Here is a 17,671-nt window from a genome sequence, read left to right as displayed (position 1 = left end):
GGTCACAGCCTCTTCACCTGCCTCCTCTTCAGCCACATCCTGGTCCTTGTCTTTACCAGATCTGCTCCTGCTCAGAGGCGTGAAACACCCAAGTTCCTCAGCATAGCCTTCTATCCTTCATCTCCCCACACTGTATCAGACCTCCACCTGACCCCTAGCTCTTTCACCCCGCCTCTCCTGTTCCTCCACTCCGGGCCCCGTTATCTCAAAGAACTCTTCCCCGTGCCCTGCCACATTTTCCCCTTTGCCAAAACCCCCTGTCCTGGGCCTGTGTCAGGGCCTGACACACCTCATGGGGCAGTGGTCCCCCCCTCCCTTCAGGGGCTGCCTCTGGGCTCCCTACCCTCCTGGTTTTCCTGCTTCTTCTCTAGCTGCTGCCTCTCTGGTTCTCTATGGACTCCTCCATGGTCTGTCCCGGCCCACTTCTCTGCTGAGCACAGCTTCCCTACCCAGCCTGTCCCTGCCAAATCCGAGCTCCCACAGACTGGGGTCAGGACCCCTGCAATACAGCTCTCTCCACTGTCCACCTGCCCCTATCACTAGAGACCCAGCCTGACACCAAAAGCTGCCCTCCCCTCCTCCCTTGCCTCGCCTCTCAGAGCTTCCGATTCTACTTCTGAAAACTTCCCAGGCCAGCCTCCTCCCCCTGTTTCCCAGTGACAGTTTTCTCAAAGACCCCTATCCTCAGGGGCCCAGGCCCAGCTCCTCCGTGCTACCAAAGGGACTGCCCAGTGCTTGCCACCAGGCCTCTGCTAGGGGTTAAGATCTCAAAACACAGGACAGAGTCAGGCTGTCAGACCAATGAAAGAAGAATGGGCATCCAGTGCCTGGGCTCCATCTGCCCCCCGCTAGGACCAGAAAGTGTTGAGGAGAAGCAGCCTAAAGGCCATGAGGCAAACCACTGGGGACATTAATACCAGTAACTCAGCATGGGGGTGGGAGATGTCAAGAGATGTGCTTCTCAGTGGATGAGCCCACATGTGAATACTTAGCTGTGTGACAGGCTTCCAGACAAATCCTTGTCTGTTCCTGTGGGCCTTCACCTGGACACCCACACAGGACCAGGTGGAGCCAAGCAGAGAGAGCAACAGAGGGTCAGTCAGAGCTGGCCAGGGGATGGTAGGACCAGGTCCCACTGCGCAGGAGGCTTGAGTGAGCTCAGAGTCAGGCAGCCCCTCACCTGTCAGAGGGGTCCTTTCACCTGTTCCCATTCTGTCCAGTGGCCAGCCCATCTTATTCTCCTAGGCAAAAGGAGGAGATACCCTCTGAGTAATTTTTTTCCAAGTTTCAGTGATCTCCAGCACTAGAAAGTGATGAATAAGTCTGTGGTTTGCTATGGGGGTTCCATGTCAGATAAAGATTCTTCCGACATCCGCCCCTTCCTACACCGCCAGGGTGTAGGCACACTGCCTCAGCGCATAAAAGACGGGAGACTGTTGGATGCTTCAGAACGCCACGAAGGACCAGGACAAGACAGAAAAGACCCTGACAGCTTGAACATGAGCAACCTTCCCATCATGTACCTTCTCCTGCTTCTTCTTGGCTTCCAAGCCCCTCAGGCACAGGGGCGGCCCTTTCCGACATACCAGCTGAACCAATACTTGGCAAAGATTGATGAAATTATGCAGATCTTAAACAAGTTACCCTTGCCTTCACAGGTGAGTAACTGGGATAAGGTTGGCATAGGGTAGGGAGGGCTAGCAGGTGCTTCAGGCCAATAGGACTAATGGACTCTCTCTTCCTCTGCGCCCACAGGACCCCTTGGACCCAAATGAGACAGAGATCCTGAGGGTAAGCACTCAGCCCACACTTGGGTGCACTTGGATCCCAATCTACTTCCTCCAGGGTGACCTCAGGCATGTCACACCATCTTGCCTAGCCTCCGTTTTTCATCTATAAATAGGATTAACAGTATCTATCTCAGTGGGATCATTGTGAGAATTAAGTGGGACAAATGCATAGAGTCACCAGACCAGTGTCTGGTGCTAACTAGTGTTGAATACATTTCCTCAGCCATATCTATAACATGAAAATGCCTTTTTTTAAACAAATACAAATGAAAAGGCAGCTCTAGGTGAACAATTCCAAAGGCCTTAAGTTCATCATTTTTCAGTGGGGCAGCCTAAAATTTCTCCCATGAACATGCCTGCTTCCTTCCTTTTCCTTAAGACACTGAGTCGTTTTTCATGCTGATTGGTCCTTGGCATTATCATTTACAATTACTTTTCCTACTTCCAGTTGGCTTCCATGGTTATCTCACCTTTGTTTGCATGGCACTCCTTGGGTCCAACAAGAGGTTAAATCTCTCCTGAGTTTATTGGCCATTTGTATCCCCCTCTTTAAGGCATGCACAGTTAACAGGCTGCACCCATGTCCTGCTGGGGTCTCTGCAATTTTCCTCCTAATTTCTAGGAGCCCTTTATCCAGTCAAGGCATTAATCCTATTATCTGGCCTCTTAGCTGCAAATATTCCCCTTGGTCAGCCCTCCACCTTTTGTAGATCTTCTTTTAAGCAATGCTTCCCCCACCCAGGTGCAGAAAGATCCACCCAGGCCCTGTATGCAGCTTACCTGGAACCAGGGGAGGTCAGGGCTGAGAAAAGTTGGCTTTCTTTGGGGTGTGCACTCACCTGTAGACCTGTGCCCTGAAGATTATCTCAGGAAACCAACTGGGCAAGAACGGGACTAGGAGGGGATTGTCCAAGGATGTCCCTGAAGGCAGTCTTGAAAAACTGGGGATGACTTCAGCCATGGGAAGGCTGAACCCCAACCTTCTCCCCTCATACGTATTCTTGGTCCCCTTAGGAAAACACCCTTCTGAGGCCAAACCTGGATGCATTCTTAAAAGCTGCAGAAAATTTCCACGAAGATGGACTGCTAATCTGGAAAAATCTTAAGGTTGGTGAAGCTGTTGAGAGTTTTGGGGATCCCTGCTTTGGCCCTGGCCAGCCTCTGAGAAGCGGGGTAGTAGGACCTGCTCCTTTTTCAGGTGAGACCCTGACTGTATGCTTTGGTCTCTTCCCACAGGAATTCCTGCCACTCCTGCCCACTCCCACACCCAGGGTAAGCTGCCCCTCAAGATGCCCCTGCAGGTGGTACTCTTAGCCATGACCTGACCTCTAGCCTGTCACCTACCTTCTACCTTAATGCCACTTTCCTGGTTTCTTCACAGGGAAACCCAATCCATATCGAGAAGGATAACTGGGTTGATTTCCAAAGGAAACTGACTAAATATCTGGAAATCCTTGATAACTTTCTGAATTTCAAGGAGAAACACTGAGTCCTAGAATTCTCCATCTGATACCCCTCCTTCTCTGGGCCTTCTCACCATGGGGCCTTGGACATCAAACACAGCAGAACAGCTGAAGATTCTGGGATATCTCTCACATAGTCCAGAACTGGAGGGATTTCACTTTCTCCTGTGGAGTCAGATGAATTGTTAATTATCTGATTTCTGAAATGTGCTGCCCCCATTTGGCCTTTAGTGATTATACTCTCATTTTTATCCTATTGAACGTATTTATTTATGTATTTTTATTTATTACCTTGTGCAATGTGAAATGTATTTATTTTAGCAAAGGAGCCTACGTCCTGCTCATTCTAAACAAGACTCAAGAGGGGGACTTGGAGGCTTGTTAATTTGTACCTCAGGTTTTAAACTGGTTTCTATGCATCTGAGAAAATAAACCACACTCTCTGAACAACTTCTCTGTTGCCAGCGTCTCGATTTGACTCAGTCTTAGTAACTCTCTTGCCTGGTGATTGAGCAGCCACCCAGCCCCCACCCCCAGCAAGCCTCCCTGCCACCAGATGGGCCCCGGAACCCACACCCTGGCAATCTGTGGTCTACTGGGAAGCCAGATGGAGTTTTAGAAAATGCAAATCTGACCAGGTTGATCTGATACTTTATTTTCCAGTCCTCAGGGGCTTCTGGACCTTGTCCTTACCCTTAGGATAGCAAGAGAGGCCTGCCTCCACCTGGTGCTTCTATTTCATTATGTCTGCAACTACCAACCTCCTTAATGCTCCAGCCAGTAGATACAGTGTGGGTTCTTGGATGAACCACACACCTTTTTTTATACCTCTAAATCTTTACCCACACTGACACCTCAACCTCGAATGCCCTGATCCTGACTCTGCATGGTGAGTTCCAGCTACAGAGACCAACTCAAATGCTGCCTACCTCTGGGTTGTCCACACTATTCTAGGACAGGGCTCTTGTCTGAAATAGGTGGATAGATGGGGACCCATTGGAAGGACAGCCATTGTAGCCCAGGGTGGCACAGTCTGATCTGAATGGTGGAGGTTAGGACATCACTGAGTGTGGCTTCCATGTGCCACCTGACCCCTGAGGTCCCACTGACCCTCTAGCTCTGAGTGCCTCCATCCCGGGCTCTCTTGCATGCTGCCTAGGTGCACTTTCTCCAGGCTGGCATGGTGGGGGAGAGAGGGGAGAGTGAGCCCTCCTCTGTCACCATGCTAAGGAGCAATGTCATTCTCTCTGACAAGTACCATAAAGGCTTAGGATGCTGACATCAGATGCTAGGGTCCCAGCCCTCTTCTTTTCTGTTTCCCACCTTGATCCACTCCTCCCCTTGGGTCATGAGTAAGGAACAGCCTGGCTGCTTGAATGGGACAAGAAAACGTGAGTGATCTACTACCGCAGAAATATACCCTCCACATTCCTCTTCCTAATACAATTTTGTGTTCCCACGAAAACAATTTTCCTCTCACTCATTCCACCTCTCTCCAGCCTGGTCCACGGACAGCACTGTGGGTGCTCAGGGAAGATTCTGTGTTGGACTTGGCCCTGGAAGGAGCTGGAGAAGCTGCTGCAGTTTCTGGTGGAGCCACTAGGGGCAGGCAGGCCACTGGTGAGATGTTCCAGGACCCTGGGGGAGGATCTGAGAGCATGGGTCCAAGCTTCCTGATTCCTGGCTAGCTTTCCTACTTCTACTCCCCTGCCCGTTCGCTCTCCACCCACACCTGGTGGCTGCTCCTGTTTTCATCCCAGCTGAGGCAAGCATTTATGCCCCACTCCCTTGTTCCCAGGATGAGTCCCTGCTCACCACCTCTTCTTCACTCCCTGGAGAGTGGGTCAGCTGCCTTCCACCTGTGCTAGCCCTGCTACCCTCTGCCCTGGTGGAGAGGAGAGGGACCCAGTGACCTGTCCTGCCATGCTTCTCCCACACCTCGTCCTCAGCAGGCCAGAGCCGAAGGTGGATGGAACCAGCTCATACCGGCTCACAGAGCCAATTGTTAAATCTCGAAAAGTTGCCAGCCAGTTATCAAACCATCCATACCTTGAAACAGGTCACAGTGAGAGTATTTATGCTATGAACATGGGCAAATGCTACAAAGTGGACTCCTTCCCCTGGGAATCTGTGGTTTAACTTTTACCAGCTGCTGGAGCTCCCCTCACTTGAGGTGTGGAGAGGTAGCTGGCAGTCTGCTATGTTGTTCTTACCTGGCTGTCCCCATTCAGAGCCCCTTCTCAAAGCTCTGTTTGTGCTGCAGCCACACTATTCTCACTCCAGGCTGGATGGCACTATATTCCTTCAGTGCCTGGGACTTCAGACATTCAGCAAACTCTGGCTGAGCACCTATGTATCAGGGCTTATATTGGACACAGGGATATGGCAGTGAACCAGACAGATGGAGGGGATCTGGGGAGGTTGCTTTACATTGAATGGTCTGGGAAGGCTTTCTGAGCAAGTGACACATAGGTTGCAAAGTGAATGACAAGAAAGTGCCAGATGTGTGACAATAAGGGAGGAAAGAGCTCTAGACAGAGGGAACAGTGCAAAGATCCAGAGACTGAAATGGGCTGAAAGCATTCACAGAACAGAGATGACCTATGATAGAAGTGGAATCTGGTGGGGAGCCCACAACCGTTCTTCAGCTTCTCTTTCTCTCCTCAGGCCCAGGCCCAGCCCAGGCCCTGTGTTAGTGACTGAGGACTACAGGAGGCAGGAGGTGGTGGTCAGGTCAGACACAGACCTGGCCCAGGAAGATCTGAAGGTGTGAGGGAGGGAAGTCAGCAAAGATAGCCCCACAAAGCAGGGGATAGACAAGTGGAGGTGACATGATTGAGAGTAGGTGAGCCTTTTCCAGTATTCTGGGGTCTCACCACTGCCCTTCTTACAGAACAGATGAACTGAGGCTCACCCTTGATCCCAAACCCGAGAACAAGCCTGGGGGGGCCCAGAAACAAGTCAGGTTGGGGCACTGTTATATAATGCTCATCTGCCTGCAGGGAGAGGGCTTATGACTCCCTGGCCCAATGGGAGGCCCCAGGGTGCTCACATCTCCCCGGTATGTCTGTCAGTTTCATGCTTTCTCTCCAAAGGCTACCCAGAGTGTCCTTAGTGCCAGATCTATAAGTCTATTTGCCACTAGTGGGCAGCAAAGCCCCATCAAAAGTCCCAGGATGGCCTTTTGAAAGTCAAAGTTCCCACCTTCCCAAATCCAAGGTGCCTTTTCAGCAGGAAAGTAGATGACTTCAGCCAGGAATTTTATTTTATTTTTTTAATTTTAATTTAAGAAACATTATAGTTTTTCATTGGAAGGGCAATATAAGATAGCATATATCCTCTTCACTGAAAAATTTGTGAATTCAGAAAAATAAAGCAGAGAGAAATTGCTAGGAAGGCCAGTGTTTAAGGAGAGGCCCCCTCAGAGAGGCATCACTCACCTCACTCCATAGTGTGAATCCTCCTGCTTCAGGACAGGCTCTGCTCCTCCCACCCTGTCCTGGAAACTTCATTTGACTCAGTTCAGTAAATAACCTGAGGACCCACCATAGCTTACCCAGGCTGGGGTGGGGGACTGGGGAGATACTGAGTCAGGACCTTGGGGGCCTTTTGACCATGTCCAATTTGGCCTAGCACAGTGTGGTGGGGGTTATTCCAGACAGAGCAATGGATGAACAGGTATGGGTCTTGTTAGAGGGGCTTGCCACAGAGGGTGATGCAAAGAGAGCTTGAGAAGGGACTAGGGGTTCATCTTGCAGAGAGAGATACAGAAAAAGATGTCTGGCAGATGACAATGGGGAGAAAGAGAATGAAGATCTAAAAGTACAGGGTAGGCTTGGAGCACAGGAGCATCTAGGCCACTTAATAGGGCCAGAGTTGGGTGCTAAGAGGCTTGGTGGAACCAGGCCCTCCAGTCACTGCCTTTGCCCCTACAGCCCAGTCACCCAGGGCCCCCGGCACCTCTGGGTCTCAGCCTTGTCCCCTCCCCCATTCATTCCTCTCTGATCCCAGTCCAGCCCAGCCTGGCCTGGCCACTGTGGAGACAGCAAGACTGAACAGCCATGGCCTGAGAAGTGATGGGTGTGCGAAGGGAGAGACATAGGATGGGGTCACAACAGAAACCATGTTTAACATCCACAGGAAAGATCCAGAACAGAGGGAGAGAGGTGCTGAAGGAAAGAAGAGCTGGTCAAGCAGAACAGGTGACCAGGTGGCAGGGAGGGTGAGGCAGAGGCTGTCTGGGGCAGAGTAGAGTGTTGAGTGAATTCCCACTGGGAGCCAGGGCCTCAATTTTTCCCGTGAAAACCTCAGGTCAGGCTTCTGGAGGGGGTGTGAGAGATGGATCAGGCAAAGTTGCTGCTGCCCTCCTGGACCATGGAGGGCTCAGGGAATCCCCTCAATGACCCCATCTGTGATTAACCCCAGTTTACAAATAAAGAAACTGAGGCACAGAGAAATTAAGGGAGCCTCTGACTCCAGAGACTATGAATCCTTAATCCACAGTGCTTTGGCCAATGCTAACTGAGGCACAGGAGCCTTTCAAGTGTAGTCTCCTGGCTGGATCCAGGCCTCCGGAGGGACCTCCTAGCTCTGCGGCCTTGTGGTTCCAGCCCCAGTGGTGAGCAGCACAGCCACAGAGCCTCAGCTCCACCCCACCGAGCCACCACATACCACACGTAGCACCCAAATCCTCTACATGCCCACTGTCCCCTCCTACCCAGTGACCCCCACATACACACACACTGGGGCTGAGATGCAGAGCTTGGCCCTCATTGCTCCTGTCCATGTGTCCCCCATTCCCACATGCCTCATGGAGTTTCTGAGAGAAACCACCGGCTCACAGCTCTCTCCTGCCTTGGCCGGCAGTCAAGGCCTCCCTACTCCCACCCAGCTCCTCAAAGACCCCAGGGTCAGCTTTCACTGAAGTTTTGGCTCGTTCTTTGATACCCTCCCCCTTCCCTCCGCAAACCCTCCCTGCTCCCTAGGCTCACAAAGTCCTAGTCTGAAGCCTTCTTACTGGTTCCTCTGACCGGCACTCCCAACCCCAGCTGCTCCTGAGACTTCCTTCAGCAGCACTGTGCAAGTATCCTGCAAGTGTCCTGACTGAGCCCTGCCCTAGAGGGCACATGGGCTATGCTCGAGACCAACCAAGTGCAGCCAGGGACAGCAGGCTGTGTGGATGAAGACATGCACCTCTGAGGTGACCATGTTAGGGAGGAATGGGCCTCTGGAAGGGGAGGGGAAGGACAGGGGCCAGCTGTGACTGGGTATGGAGAGAACATAGTTATAGCACAGAGTTATAAGAGCATGGGAGTGGGCAGGGGGTTGATGGAGTGCTCTCTCTTCTCCATTGTGTCTGTCCTGCTTCTTGTATGCGGGCAGGGCCCCTCCTGAATATGGTAATAAAAACAACAGACAGTCACTCCTCTCCCTCAGAAAGGTTGTGAACCCTGAGAGGCATGAAACACTGGGGATGGGCCCACCTGCATCAGTGGGTACCCAATAGATATGACTGTTCTCCTCAGCTGATGGCCAGACTCAATGACTCCTTGTTCCTATGAGGCAAGGCCCTGGGCCCCTAACAGCCTGGGACCACCTCCTCCTTGCCAGAACGAGGTGGGGGACAGGACTAGGGAGGACAGTCCCCTGTCCTGATGTTCTTAGTTGGCTCTTTCCCTGCGATGTGCCATTTCCCAGTCAGTGGACCTCAAATACCCAGCTGCCCAGCAGGGTTTTCCTCCTGGGGCTGGGTGTGGGGAGGTATTGAGGCACTGGGGAGGGGTCTGTATAGGGAAACTCCCTTCAGGGAACCCTACCTCCACGCCAGGAGAAGTCTCTGGAGGCCGTCCACATCCCGGTAATTACTCTCGTCTCAAGGCCAGGAAGATAGATGCTGGGGGCCGGAGGGAGGGGCGGGGTGGGGGGTTGTGGGAGAGGGAGGGAAGGCATCGAGTCAAAATAGAAAACATCCCTCCATGTAGCCCGGCACTCTCCAAAAACTGCATAGTGTGCCTCCATCCTCTTGTGGAGATGAGCCAGTTGGGGCTCAGAGGTTGGAGTCATAGCCTGAGGTCATGCAGCAAGAAGGGCCAAGCTTAGAGGCAAGCCTCCAACTCTGCATTCATAGTGGAGGGAGTTGTTGCACCCCAGCAGGCTATATAGGGAACTAGGCTACAACCCATACTAGGGGTGGCCTGTGGGAGTGAGAAATAAATGTGTGTTCAGGGAGAGGGAGTTTTGAATCTGTTGCTCCAGGGCTGGGAGGAGAAATCTCCAAGGACCACCTTTAGCCATCCCAGAGACACTTTGTGGCCGCCCCCCCCCCCCCCCCCCCGCCCAACTCTATTCATTATCACTTTTATCACCAGTCCTCTTGGGCCCTCTGCCTCTGCTGTTCACTTCTGTGAGGGGCTAGGGGAGTATGGTGCCAGAATGAGTTGGATGCTCTGCCCAGAGGCAGAGATACATAATAGAGGGTAGAGGGTGTGGCCTTGGGGTTCAAGGCCAGGGCCCTCTGGGATCTGAAGAACCAGAAGCAAGAGATGTGCCTGCCTAAACAGTGCCTCAGAGAAAGCCCAAGGGAGCCCTGGCACTTCAGAAATGTCCTCAAGGAGCTCATTCCAGAACCACCAGAACTGAAAGCCCACATCTGCAACCTTGATTCTGGCCCACCAGCCCCAGAGGAAGGCAGGTATGAGAGCTGGGTACAGATCCCCAGGTACTCAACCAGCACACTGGCCTGGATTTCAGCCTCAAAAACCAAGGACAGGGAGGGGCATAAGACTTGGGAGGTTGAAAGGCTTCTGGTAGATTTCTCTTCCTTTTCATTTTTAATGCAGTATCCAATGGCTCTTTCCCAAGGAGACAGATAAAGAAAGCGGCTCCTTCTGGATGCCTGATGACATTCCTACCTGGGGATGAGGCCAAGAGACAGAGATTCACAGGCAGAGGATGCATTTCCAGTACTTGGAGAAAGTACTCTGGGCAGGAGGCATAAGTGGTAGAGTGGGCATCATGGAGGGCATGCCTGATGAACCCATCTGTGGGGTGTTACCAGCCTGAGTGTGCAGTTAGGAAACAGCAAGGAAGTCCCAAGAACCAAGAAAGGAAGCAAAAAAGGGTGTCTCATCATCCTTGGCCCAGTCTTACAAGTTGGTGCTCCTGGGCACTACCCAAGGCCCAGCTTACTTTGTGCAGCCCTCTGGTGAGGAGAACTTCCTCTTTACCAATGACTTCCAAGTGTCTTGGGTCCTGACCTCTCCCTGACCTCTGGGCCCATGTAGCCACAACTGAATGAGTCTTCCTGGAGGTCCCCTGGCCTCTTAAACTTGCCACATCCAGTCCAGTCTAGAACAACTCCCCAAACCTCTCTGCTACCTTGGGTCTCTCCCATATCATCAAATAACCTCACTGTCCACACAGTTGCCTGAGCCAGAACCCTGAGTATCAGACTCCTCATTCACCTCTTGCCCAAACCCACACATGCAACATGTCCCCTCAAGGCCTTCTCTGAATTTGTTTCACTCTTATTTGTTGATTCCCCCTCTTGTCTCTTCATTCTCTGTGCATGGTTGGTTGATGCCCTCAACATGGTGTCCATGAGTCTAGGCATTGTCCTCCCTCTCCCTACCTAATGTGACCACCAAACATGAGCTCCAAGTACAGCCACAAGTGGTGGGTCCTCCTATAGGCTTGAATGCAGAGAGTCCACACATGGTTAATGGTTAATCACCTTCAGATCCTCCCATACCAGTCAGGACTCACCAGTACCAGGGACTGGGGACACCCAAGAAACAGGATCAGAATTAGGACTTGGACAGGCTGGGTCTTTTTGAGGTGTACCTCTGGGGACCTAGACAGAGGAGATGCCAGAGTGATCTGCCTGGAGCTGTGACCACAAAGGCCAAAGATGTTGCTTTGTGTGTCTGGTGTGGCCTGGAGTGACTGGGATCCTTTCTCAGGGAAAATGAGCACCTCCTGGTGCTGTCCCTGCACCAGGGTCTCTTGAGTACAGTGCCAGGACCCTGTGAACCCTGAATCTGGGTGGAGCCTGGGCTTTCTACCTCATTGCATCTGTCCAGAAAGATGCTGTCAGGGGCTATGGCTGGGCAAGGGGCATGTGTCCCTGATAATTCTAGCAAGCCTGAGTCTTCTGCCCAATTTGGGCTTCAGAAGCCTCCCAAAGTGATGGGAAGAGGAGAAGAAAGGTTGAAGCACTACCTCCTTCCTGGGAGGTTTCTCCCACAAAGTTTCTGGATAGACAAAAGTTTCCTCTGTGAGGCAGCAATAATTAAACCCATTGTAGAGTTGAGGGACCCAAGGCTCAGGGAAGAGGGACTTCCTTGGGCTACCCAGGGATCAGTGGTGGAGAGCCCAAACCTGAAACACAGAGATGCCTGGGTGACAGGCTCTATTGGGGAAATTCTGCCCTTGGCCTTCAGGGTTTCCTTGAGACATTCACAGGCCACTCTGGCTTCCCTGCCAACACTTGTAAGAGTCTCCTTTTAAGCTGCCCTAATGGGGAACATCCCTCATCTGTCTAGCCAGGCAACCAGCATTTCCTGCCATTCTGATCCCTGAGATAGTAACAGAAACATCAGGGGATCAGGAACAGATATGGGTTCAATTCCTGTCTCTGCCATCACAGACTGTGTGGGTGGGCCTCTGGTCTCCTAGACTCTCACACCATGGGTTGGCAGGCCTAGGGAGTATGTGATCAGCTGATATGTCTGTGTAGGGGTTCCCTGGGACATGATGCACTAGGACGCCTGTTTCCTTCAAGCTGTGGTAACTTCCTCTCTGATATGGAGCCTGGGGTAGCCACATACATACCCATTTCCTCCAGAGCCTATAGGAGGATGCTCACAGGAAACCCCTTCCAGAGGGTTTTCTCCTGGCCCTGTGGGAAGGGGCCAAAGAGGAGTCACACTGTTCATCACAGTCCCCGCCCCAACCCTCCCACTGTTCTATCTGGGGCCCTTGAGTCAGCACACCCGCTCGATGTTATCGCTGCCACTTTCCATGCGGTGCAATCTAGGAATGTCTGCCTGTGTCACGGCCTCAGCCTTGATGTCATCTCTCCAAAAAAAAAAAAAAAAAAAAAAAAAAGGAGAAGAAGATGTGTTTCTGCCCACAAACCTCGTGGCCAAACCCAGGAACTCTGTCCTTCCCATGATGACTTTGGTACCTATAGGCCAGCTGCTGGCATGGACCTCTCCTATGGCTCCTGCTTTTCTTCCTTTCCCGCTCTACTGGAACCCTGGCCACTGGCCAGTGTCTCACGTTTCTAACATGCCCCTAGCCCTTAAAAACTGCTGTGCTGGCCCTCAGCCCTTCTTTTGACTAACTTTCTGTGGCCTTAGTGGTTGCATGGACAGGAACCATTCACAGGCAGATCTGTCTTCTGCACAAGCAGCCTCCAAACTGCTGAAACTTCCTGTAGGTCCATAGACACTGCAAACCTGCTCCTTCATCCCTGGGTCCCCATCTTAGATACCTTGACAGTGGTTCTAACTCTTCTTATGTACATTAAAAAGCACATAAGAGAGGATGTTGAGTAGATTAATCTTGCTCTTTCATTCATAGAGCTATAAATTCCATAAAGGCAGGGGCCTGTAGGTTTTCCATCATCCTTGTATCCTCTTCCCCTCCTGGGAACCTAGTAGGTACTCAATAAAAATGAATGAATGGCTGAATTACTCCATTATATCATCTAGTCCTATAAATTTCTACCTCCTAAATATCTCTGGAAACTGCCTCCTCTTTTCCATACCTATTCCTAAAACTTGCTGCCTCTCCATTCCCCAAACATTCTTCCACTAGCCTGTCCTCTCCCTCCCTCCCACAGTGTGACTTGCCCACCTGACGTTACCTCCCCTTTTAGCCTGCACAGGGAGGCAGCATCCCCTAGGGAGGCTCTTTGGTCCCCATGGATCCCCAAGTTGTGAGAAGCATTTTCTTGGGATCCCTCAGCTCTGAACTTCTTCCCTGCCTGGATCTACACAGTGGGAGGATCCACTGCTCGCTCTCTCTCTCTCTCTCTCTCTCTCTCTCTCTCTCTACCAGGCTGAGAGCCTCCAGGGCCAGAAGTGAGGGCCAGTGGGAGGGTCCCATCCACTTCCTCCCCAGCACAGAGCCTGGTACAGATTGGAAATATTTGTTGACTGTCTGAGCTGTGACGACTCATTTCTAAAAGGAAAGTGACCTTCCATCTTAGAGGGACCACACCAGCTCTTTGCCTCCCTGACTACTCACTTAGCCACTCACTGTGGTTCCCACTCTCTACCACCCAGGTTCCAGATCACGGTCTGACACAGATCTCCACTCTGTGTAGCATCTGCATCTAGTATCCTCAACTACTCTGGTGCCTCCTAAGCACTTCCTAGAAGGGGCTGAGCAGAGCCCTCATGGAAAAGGGGGAAGGACCAGGGCCTGGACACTCTATACCCTCACTCTAGCCTGGCCACCTAGGAATGTTCCACCAGGCTCAGAAGGGCAGGGCTGGCCTCATGTTGGGTCCCAGACCCTGGGAGGGGACGCAGCTAGGTCTGGAGGACTAAGGTATGTCTTCCCTGTGCCAGTGCAGCAACGCTCCTGCCCTACGGTGAAACCTGCCAGGGCTGCAGGCTCAGGGCACGGTACTTAGACCCTAAGTTCTACCTGCTCTCGAGGGGTGTCTACTTGAGTCCAGCAGAATGTCATTACTGTGTCTGACTGCATCAGTCTAGACTGAATCTGGGGCCCCAAAACATCACAGTCAGTGTGGGGAGCTTTTCCCATATCAGAGGGGCACCTGCAGAGGCATGGGGGCTCACATGGATGTACCTCATGTAAAAGTTCCCTGCCCAACACACTTGGAAGTACAGACACATCCAATCACACTGGCACACAGACACTCAGAAATGCACATGTGTGCAGCCACACCCTGTGGCTAAGAAACTCACAGCATGGGGCAGCAAACACAAACTCGTGCTGTCCTCTCCAAACTCCATTGTGAAAAGCAAACACTTGTCAGCCCCTCAAGAGACTGGCTTTTTCAGAAACAGTTCCTGTTCCTCAGAGAGGCCTCTGGAGCTGGAGGTGAGCTAGGGCAGGGGCCATGTAAAAAATTATGCCTGGAAGATCTTGTTTGAGAAGCCATTGTTCCCTGAAGCTCCTGGCACCTGCAAGGGCTCTACAAAGGAGCACAATGTCTATCTCAGAAGGGTAGTCTGGTCCACAGAGGGAGGTGAGGCTCTGTAGCTCAGAGGGAAGAGTCACTCAGCAAGGTGGTACTGGAGTCAGAATTTGAACTCAGGGCCCTCACCCACCCCAGCTGATCTCTGCAGCCTGGGGGTTAAACACAGCTTTGAAAACCAGAACTGTTGCTGTCAGATGGGATCTTACCACGAAGGAATGCTCTGCAATCTTGTTGGCTGGACATGATGCGCACACATGTGTCATTCTCTTTGCTCACAGGGGGCTATGAGGCAGAGGTCCCTGGCTGGGCAGACCTTGTCGACTGTTTTGGATCCTGCTCTGGATCGCAGGACTGTGCCATCTGGCTGGAATCTGCCTAGGTGGACTGTGGTGCAGGCCTGTGAAGGTCTTCCTCCCACTCAGATCTTTCACTGTGGCCAGAGGAAAGGGATCTAGGAGGAGAAGGGAAGGCTGATGTTGGAATGGGCCCCAGGGTGGGCACAGCCAGCCCAGAGCCTTCTTGGGATTAGAGGCAGGGTGGGGAGCCTGGGTGTAGGAGCTCGATCCAGTGTCTCCCAGGCCCCGCCCTGGCCACTCCAGGCCAGGAAGTCGAAATTGTGCCCAGAGGCTCCTCAGAGGAAGGGGGCAGCCTCATTGGGCAGACTAGCCAGGGAAGGCTGGAGGGTGCTCAAGGAGGCAGGCGGATGCGCTGCCAATTCTTGGAAGGACTTATTAACGAAAACCGCTGAGCCTGACCACCTGGAGGAAAGGCTCACCGTTCCCATGTGTGATAAGGGCCAGGAGATTCCACAGGTCAGGTAGTTCCCCCGCCTCCCTGGCGTTTTGTGGTCACCATTAATCATTTCCTCTAACTGTGTATATAAGAGCTCTTTTGCCAGTGAGCCCAGTGCTCAGAGAGAAAGGCTAAAGTCCTCAGGAGGATGTGGCTGCAGAACCTGCTTTTCCTGGGCACTGTGGTCTGCAGCATCTCTGCACCCACCAGTTCACCCAGCTCTGTCACTCGGCCCTGGCAACACGTGGATGCCATCAAGGAGGCCCTGAGCCTTCTGAACAACAGTAGTGAAATAACTGCTGTGATGGTGAGTGAGGAAGGGAGTGAGGTCCGTGCCTGAGCCATCTCACTGGCCTGGAGTGGCCCTGTCAGTTTGATAACACGGTATTTTCCTTTTCTACAGAATGAAGCAGTAGAAGTCGTCTCTGAAATGTTTGACCCTGAGGTAAGATACTCCTCTCTGACACACCTTCCCAGAGGCCTCTACCTTGGGGGGTGGCTCCATTTTAAATGGACTCTCACAGAGTCCACTTTCTCTCCAGTCACCTGGCTGCCAGAAGGAGGGGTGTTCAGGTGGCCACGGGCCTTGCCCCTGTGGCAGACATGTAAACTCTTTTGTTAGCTGAGCAGCCACGGACAGACCTAGCATTCCAGGGGGTGGGAGTCACCAGGGGACGGGTAAGTAAGCAGGAGTTACTTTGAGACCAAGCCCTGTGGAGACAAGAGTGCTGACTACAGAGAGGTGCAGAGGTATTTCAGGGTCAAGCCCTGTTCACATAGCAGGTCTGGGGGATGTCCCATCCTGCTCCTTACTGCCCGAATGGTTGGGGGATAGCAACCTCCTTCCCTGGGGACTGGGACCGTCTTGAGATGCCAGGGAATGTGGCTGTGCTAGCTGAGGGTGGCCTGAGCTGAATGGTGCAGATTTATGTTTACATGAACAGAGCAGTATGTATGACTAGACCCGGCATCACCCTGTTCCCCTCCCACACCCTACTCTTGGGGGACAGGGCTGAGAACAGGAAAGAGTGACAGGGAGGTTGTCATGTGCCCACCAGAGGGCACTTGGCCACTTCTCACCAAGGAATGGACGTTTCCCACAGGAGCCGAAATGCCTGCAGACTCACCTAAAGCTGTACGAGCAGGGCCTACGGGGCAGCCTCATCAGCCTCAAGCAGACTCTGAGAATGATGGCCAACCATTACAAGCAGCACTGCCCCCTTACTCCGGTGAGTGCCCATGTCAGGGTCCCAAGCTGGAATGTCTTGGCCTAGAAGGGCTGAGGACTGGGTAAAAGGAGAGGCCTTTCACTGTAGCTGTTCAGGACCCTAAAGGGTTTTTGTGTCAACAGATTTATAATGATTAGCCCCTTCAGAGGGTCAGCAGCCCTGACTATTTTTATCTCTTGGAGTTAAAGCCATGGAGCTGGGAGCCTACATACTCCCTAGTGGTAGTAGGCTTATGCTCTTATTATTATTAATGAGCTCAGTGGTGAGGCAAACCCAAGGAAACTCAGGGCCTGCCTAAGGTCCAGGGTACATTCCTGGGCCCAAGTGCTACCTCCCAACAGGACTTTTCCCTGGCCCCTTGTGAGGTGCCTAAATTGCATGGGAGTTAGGAGGGGGTCATATCCGGATTGGACAAAGGCCCCAAACAGTCCTTTCCTGTGAGGAGTGAGGTCTGTGGACTTGACTCCTGCTCCTTCTGGGTCGCTGGAGCTGGCCTCTGAGGAAAGAGGCAATTTGTCAGGTGCCTGTCCCGGGCTGTGACTGGAGGAGTTGTGCACCCTTTGAGTGACATATGGTGGCAACCTGTCACCTGACCCAGGTCAGCAGGTGGGCCCAGAATGGGTTCTAACAGGCTGTGCAGAAACACACTGGTGCTTCCCTCACATTACCCGTTCATACCTGGACCCAAAGTTTTCTTATTCTTTTTCTTTTTTTTAAGGAAATGCCCTGTGAAACCCAGACTATCACCTTCAAAAATTTCAAAGAGAATCTGAAGGAGTTTCTGTCTAACATCCCCTTTGAGTGCTGGAAGCCAGTCTAGAAGTGAGGCAGGCCAGTCCAGCCAGGAGCCAGCCCTGAGAGTGCACCTCGAGAATCACTGCCCTCAAACCTACGGATTGCTGAAACTCAGGATCTTCACTTTGGAGGGACCATAGTGTGGGGCCTGGCCATGGAGGGCGGGTGGGGCCAGACTTGTGCTGGGACACGCTGCCCCTGATATGGGTTTGGTATGGGGAGCGGGCAATGTTTTACATTGGCAGGGATCAGTAATATTTATTTATATATTTACGTATTTTAATATTTATTTATTTATTTATTTAAGATCATACTCTATATTTATTCAACATGTTTTACAACAATAATAAATTATTAAAAGTCTCTTCTTATTTGTGCCGTTTCCAGTTTATTTTCAAGCTTGAGTGAATGCTGACAGTGAGG

At 52.0% G+C, this 17,671-nt stretch overlaps 2 protein-coding genes across 2 annotated transcripts; both read left to right on the top strand.

Moving 5' to 3' along the window:
• Nucleotides 1–1,393: 1,393 nt before the first annotated feature.
• On the top strand, nt 1,394–3,279 carry IL3 (interleukin 3). The gene is made up of 5 exons (XM_060634139.3): nt 1,394–1,658; nt 1,756–1,791; nt 2,805–2,897; nt 3,027–3,062; nt 3,172–3,279. The coding sequence occupies exons 1-5, from the start codon at nt 1,500–1,502 to the stop codon at nt 3,277–3,279; spliced, it is 432 nt and encodes a 143-aa protein (XP_060490122.1). The 5' UTR covers nt 1,394–1,499.
• Nucleotides 3,280–15,166: 11,887 nt separating this feature from the next.
• CSF2 (colony stimulating factor 2) lies at nt 15,167–17,537 on the top strand. The gene is made up of 4 exons (XM_060633993.3): nt 15,167–15,531; nt 15,628–15,669; nt 16,328–16,453; nt 17,172–17,537. The coding sequence occupies exons 1-4, from the start codon at nt 15,373–15,375 to the stop codon at nt 17,271–17,273; spliced, it is 429 nt and encodes a 142-aa protein (XP_060489976.3). The 5' UTR covers nt 15,167–15,372; the 3' UTR covers nt 17,274–17,537.
• Nucleotides 17,538–17,671: the final 134 nt, after the last annotated feature.

This window comes from Panthera onca, chromosome A1, assembly GCF_046562875.1.
Source record: "Panthera onca isolate mPanOnc1 chromosome A1, mPanOnc1 haplotype 2, whole genome shotgun sequence".
Classification (NCBI taxonomy): domain Eukaryota; kingdom Metazoa; phylum Chordata; class Mammalia; order Carnivora; family Felidae; genus Panthera; species Panthera onca.
This window is presented reverse-complemented; position numbering and strand designations above follow the sequence as displayed.

Coding starts and splice junctions, on each gene's coding strand:
- CSF2 (XM_060633993.3), top strand. CDS start 15,373: ATGTGGCTGCAGAACCTGCTTTTCCTGGGCACTGTGGTCTGCAGCATC. Junction 15,532..15,627: donor GTGAAATAACTGCTGTGATG/GTGAGTGAGGAA, acceptor CCTTTTCTACAG/AATGAAGCAGTAGAAGTCGT. Junction 16,454..17,171: donor AGCACTGCCCCCTTACTCCG/GTGAGTGCCCAT, acceptor CTTTTTTTTAAG/GAAATGCCCTGTGAAACCCA.
- IL3 (XM_060634139.3), top strand. CDS start 1,500: ATGAGCAACCTTCCCATCATGTACCTTCTCCTGCTTCTTCTTGGCTTC. Junction 1,792..2,804: donor ATGAGACAGAGATCCTGAGG/GTAAGCACTCAG, acceptor TGGTCCCCTTAG/GAAAACACCCTTCTGAGGCC. Junction 2,898..3,026: donor TAATCTGGAAAAATCTTAAG/GTTGGTGAAGCT, acceptor CTCTTCCCACAG/GAATTCCTGCCACTCCTGCC.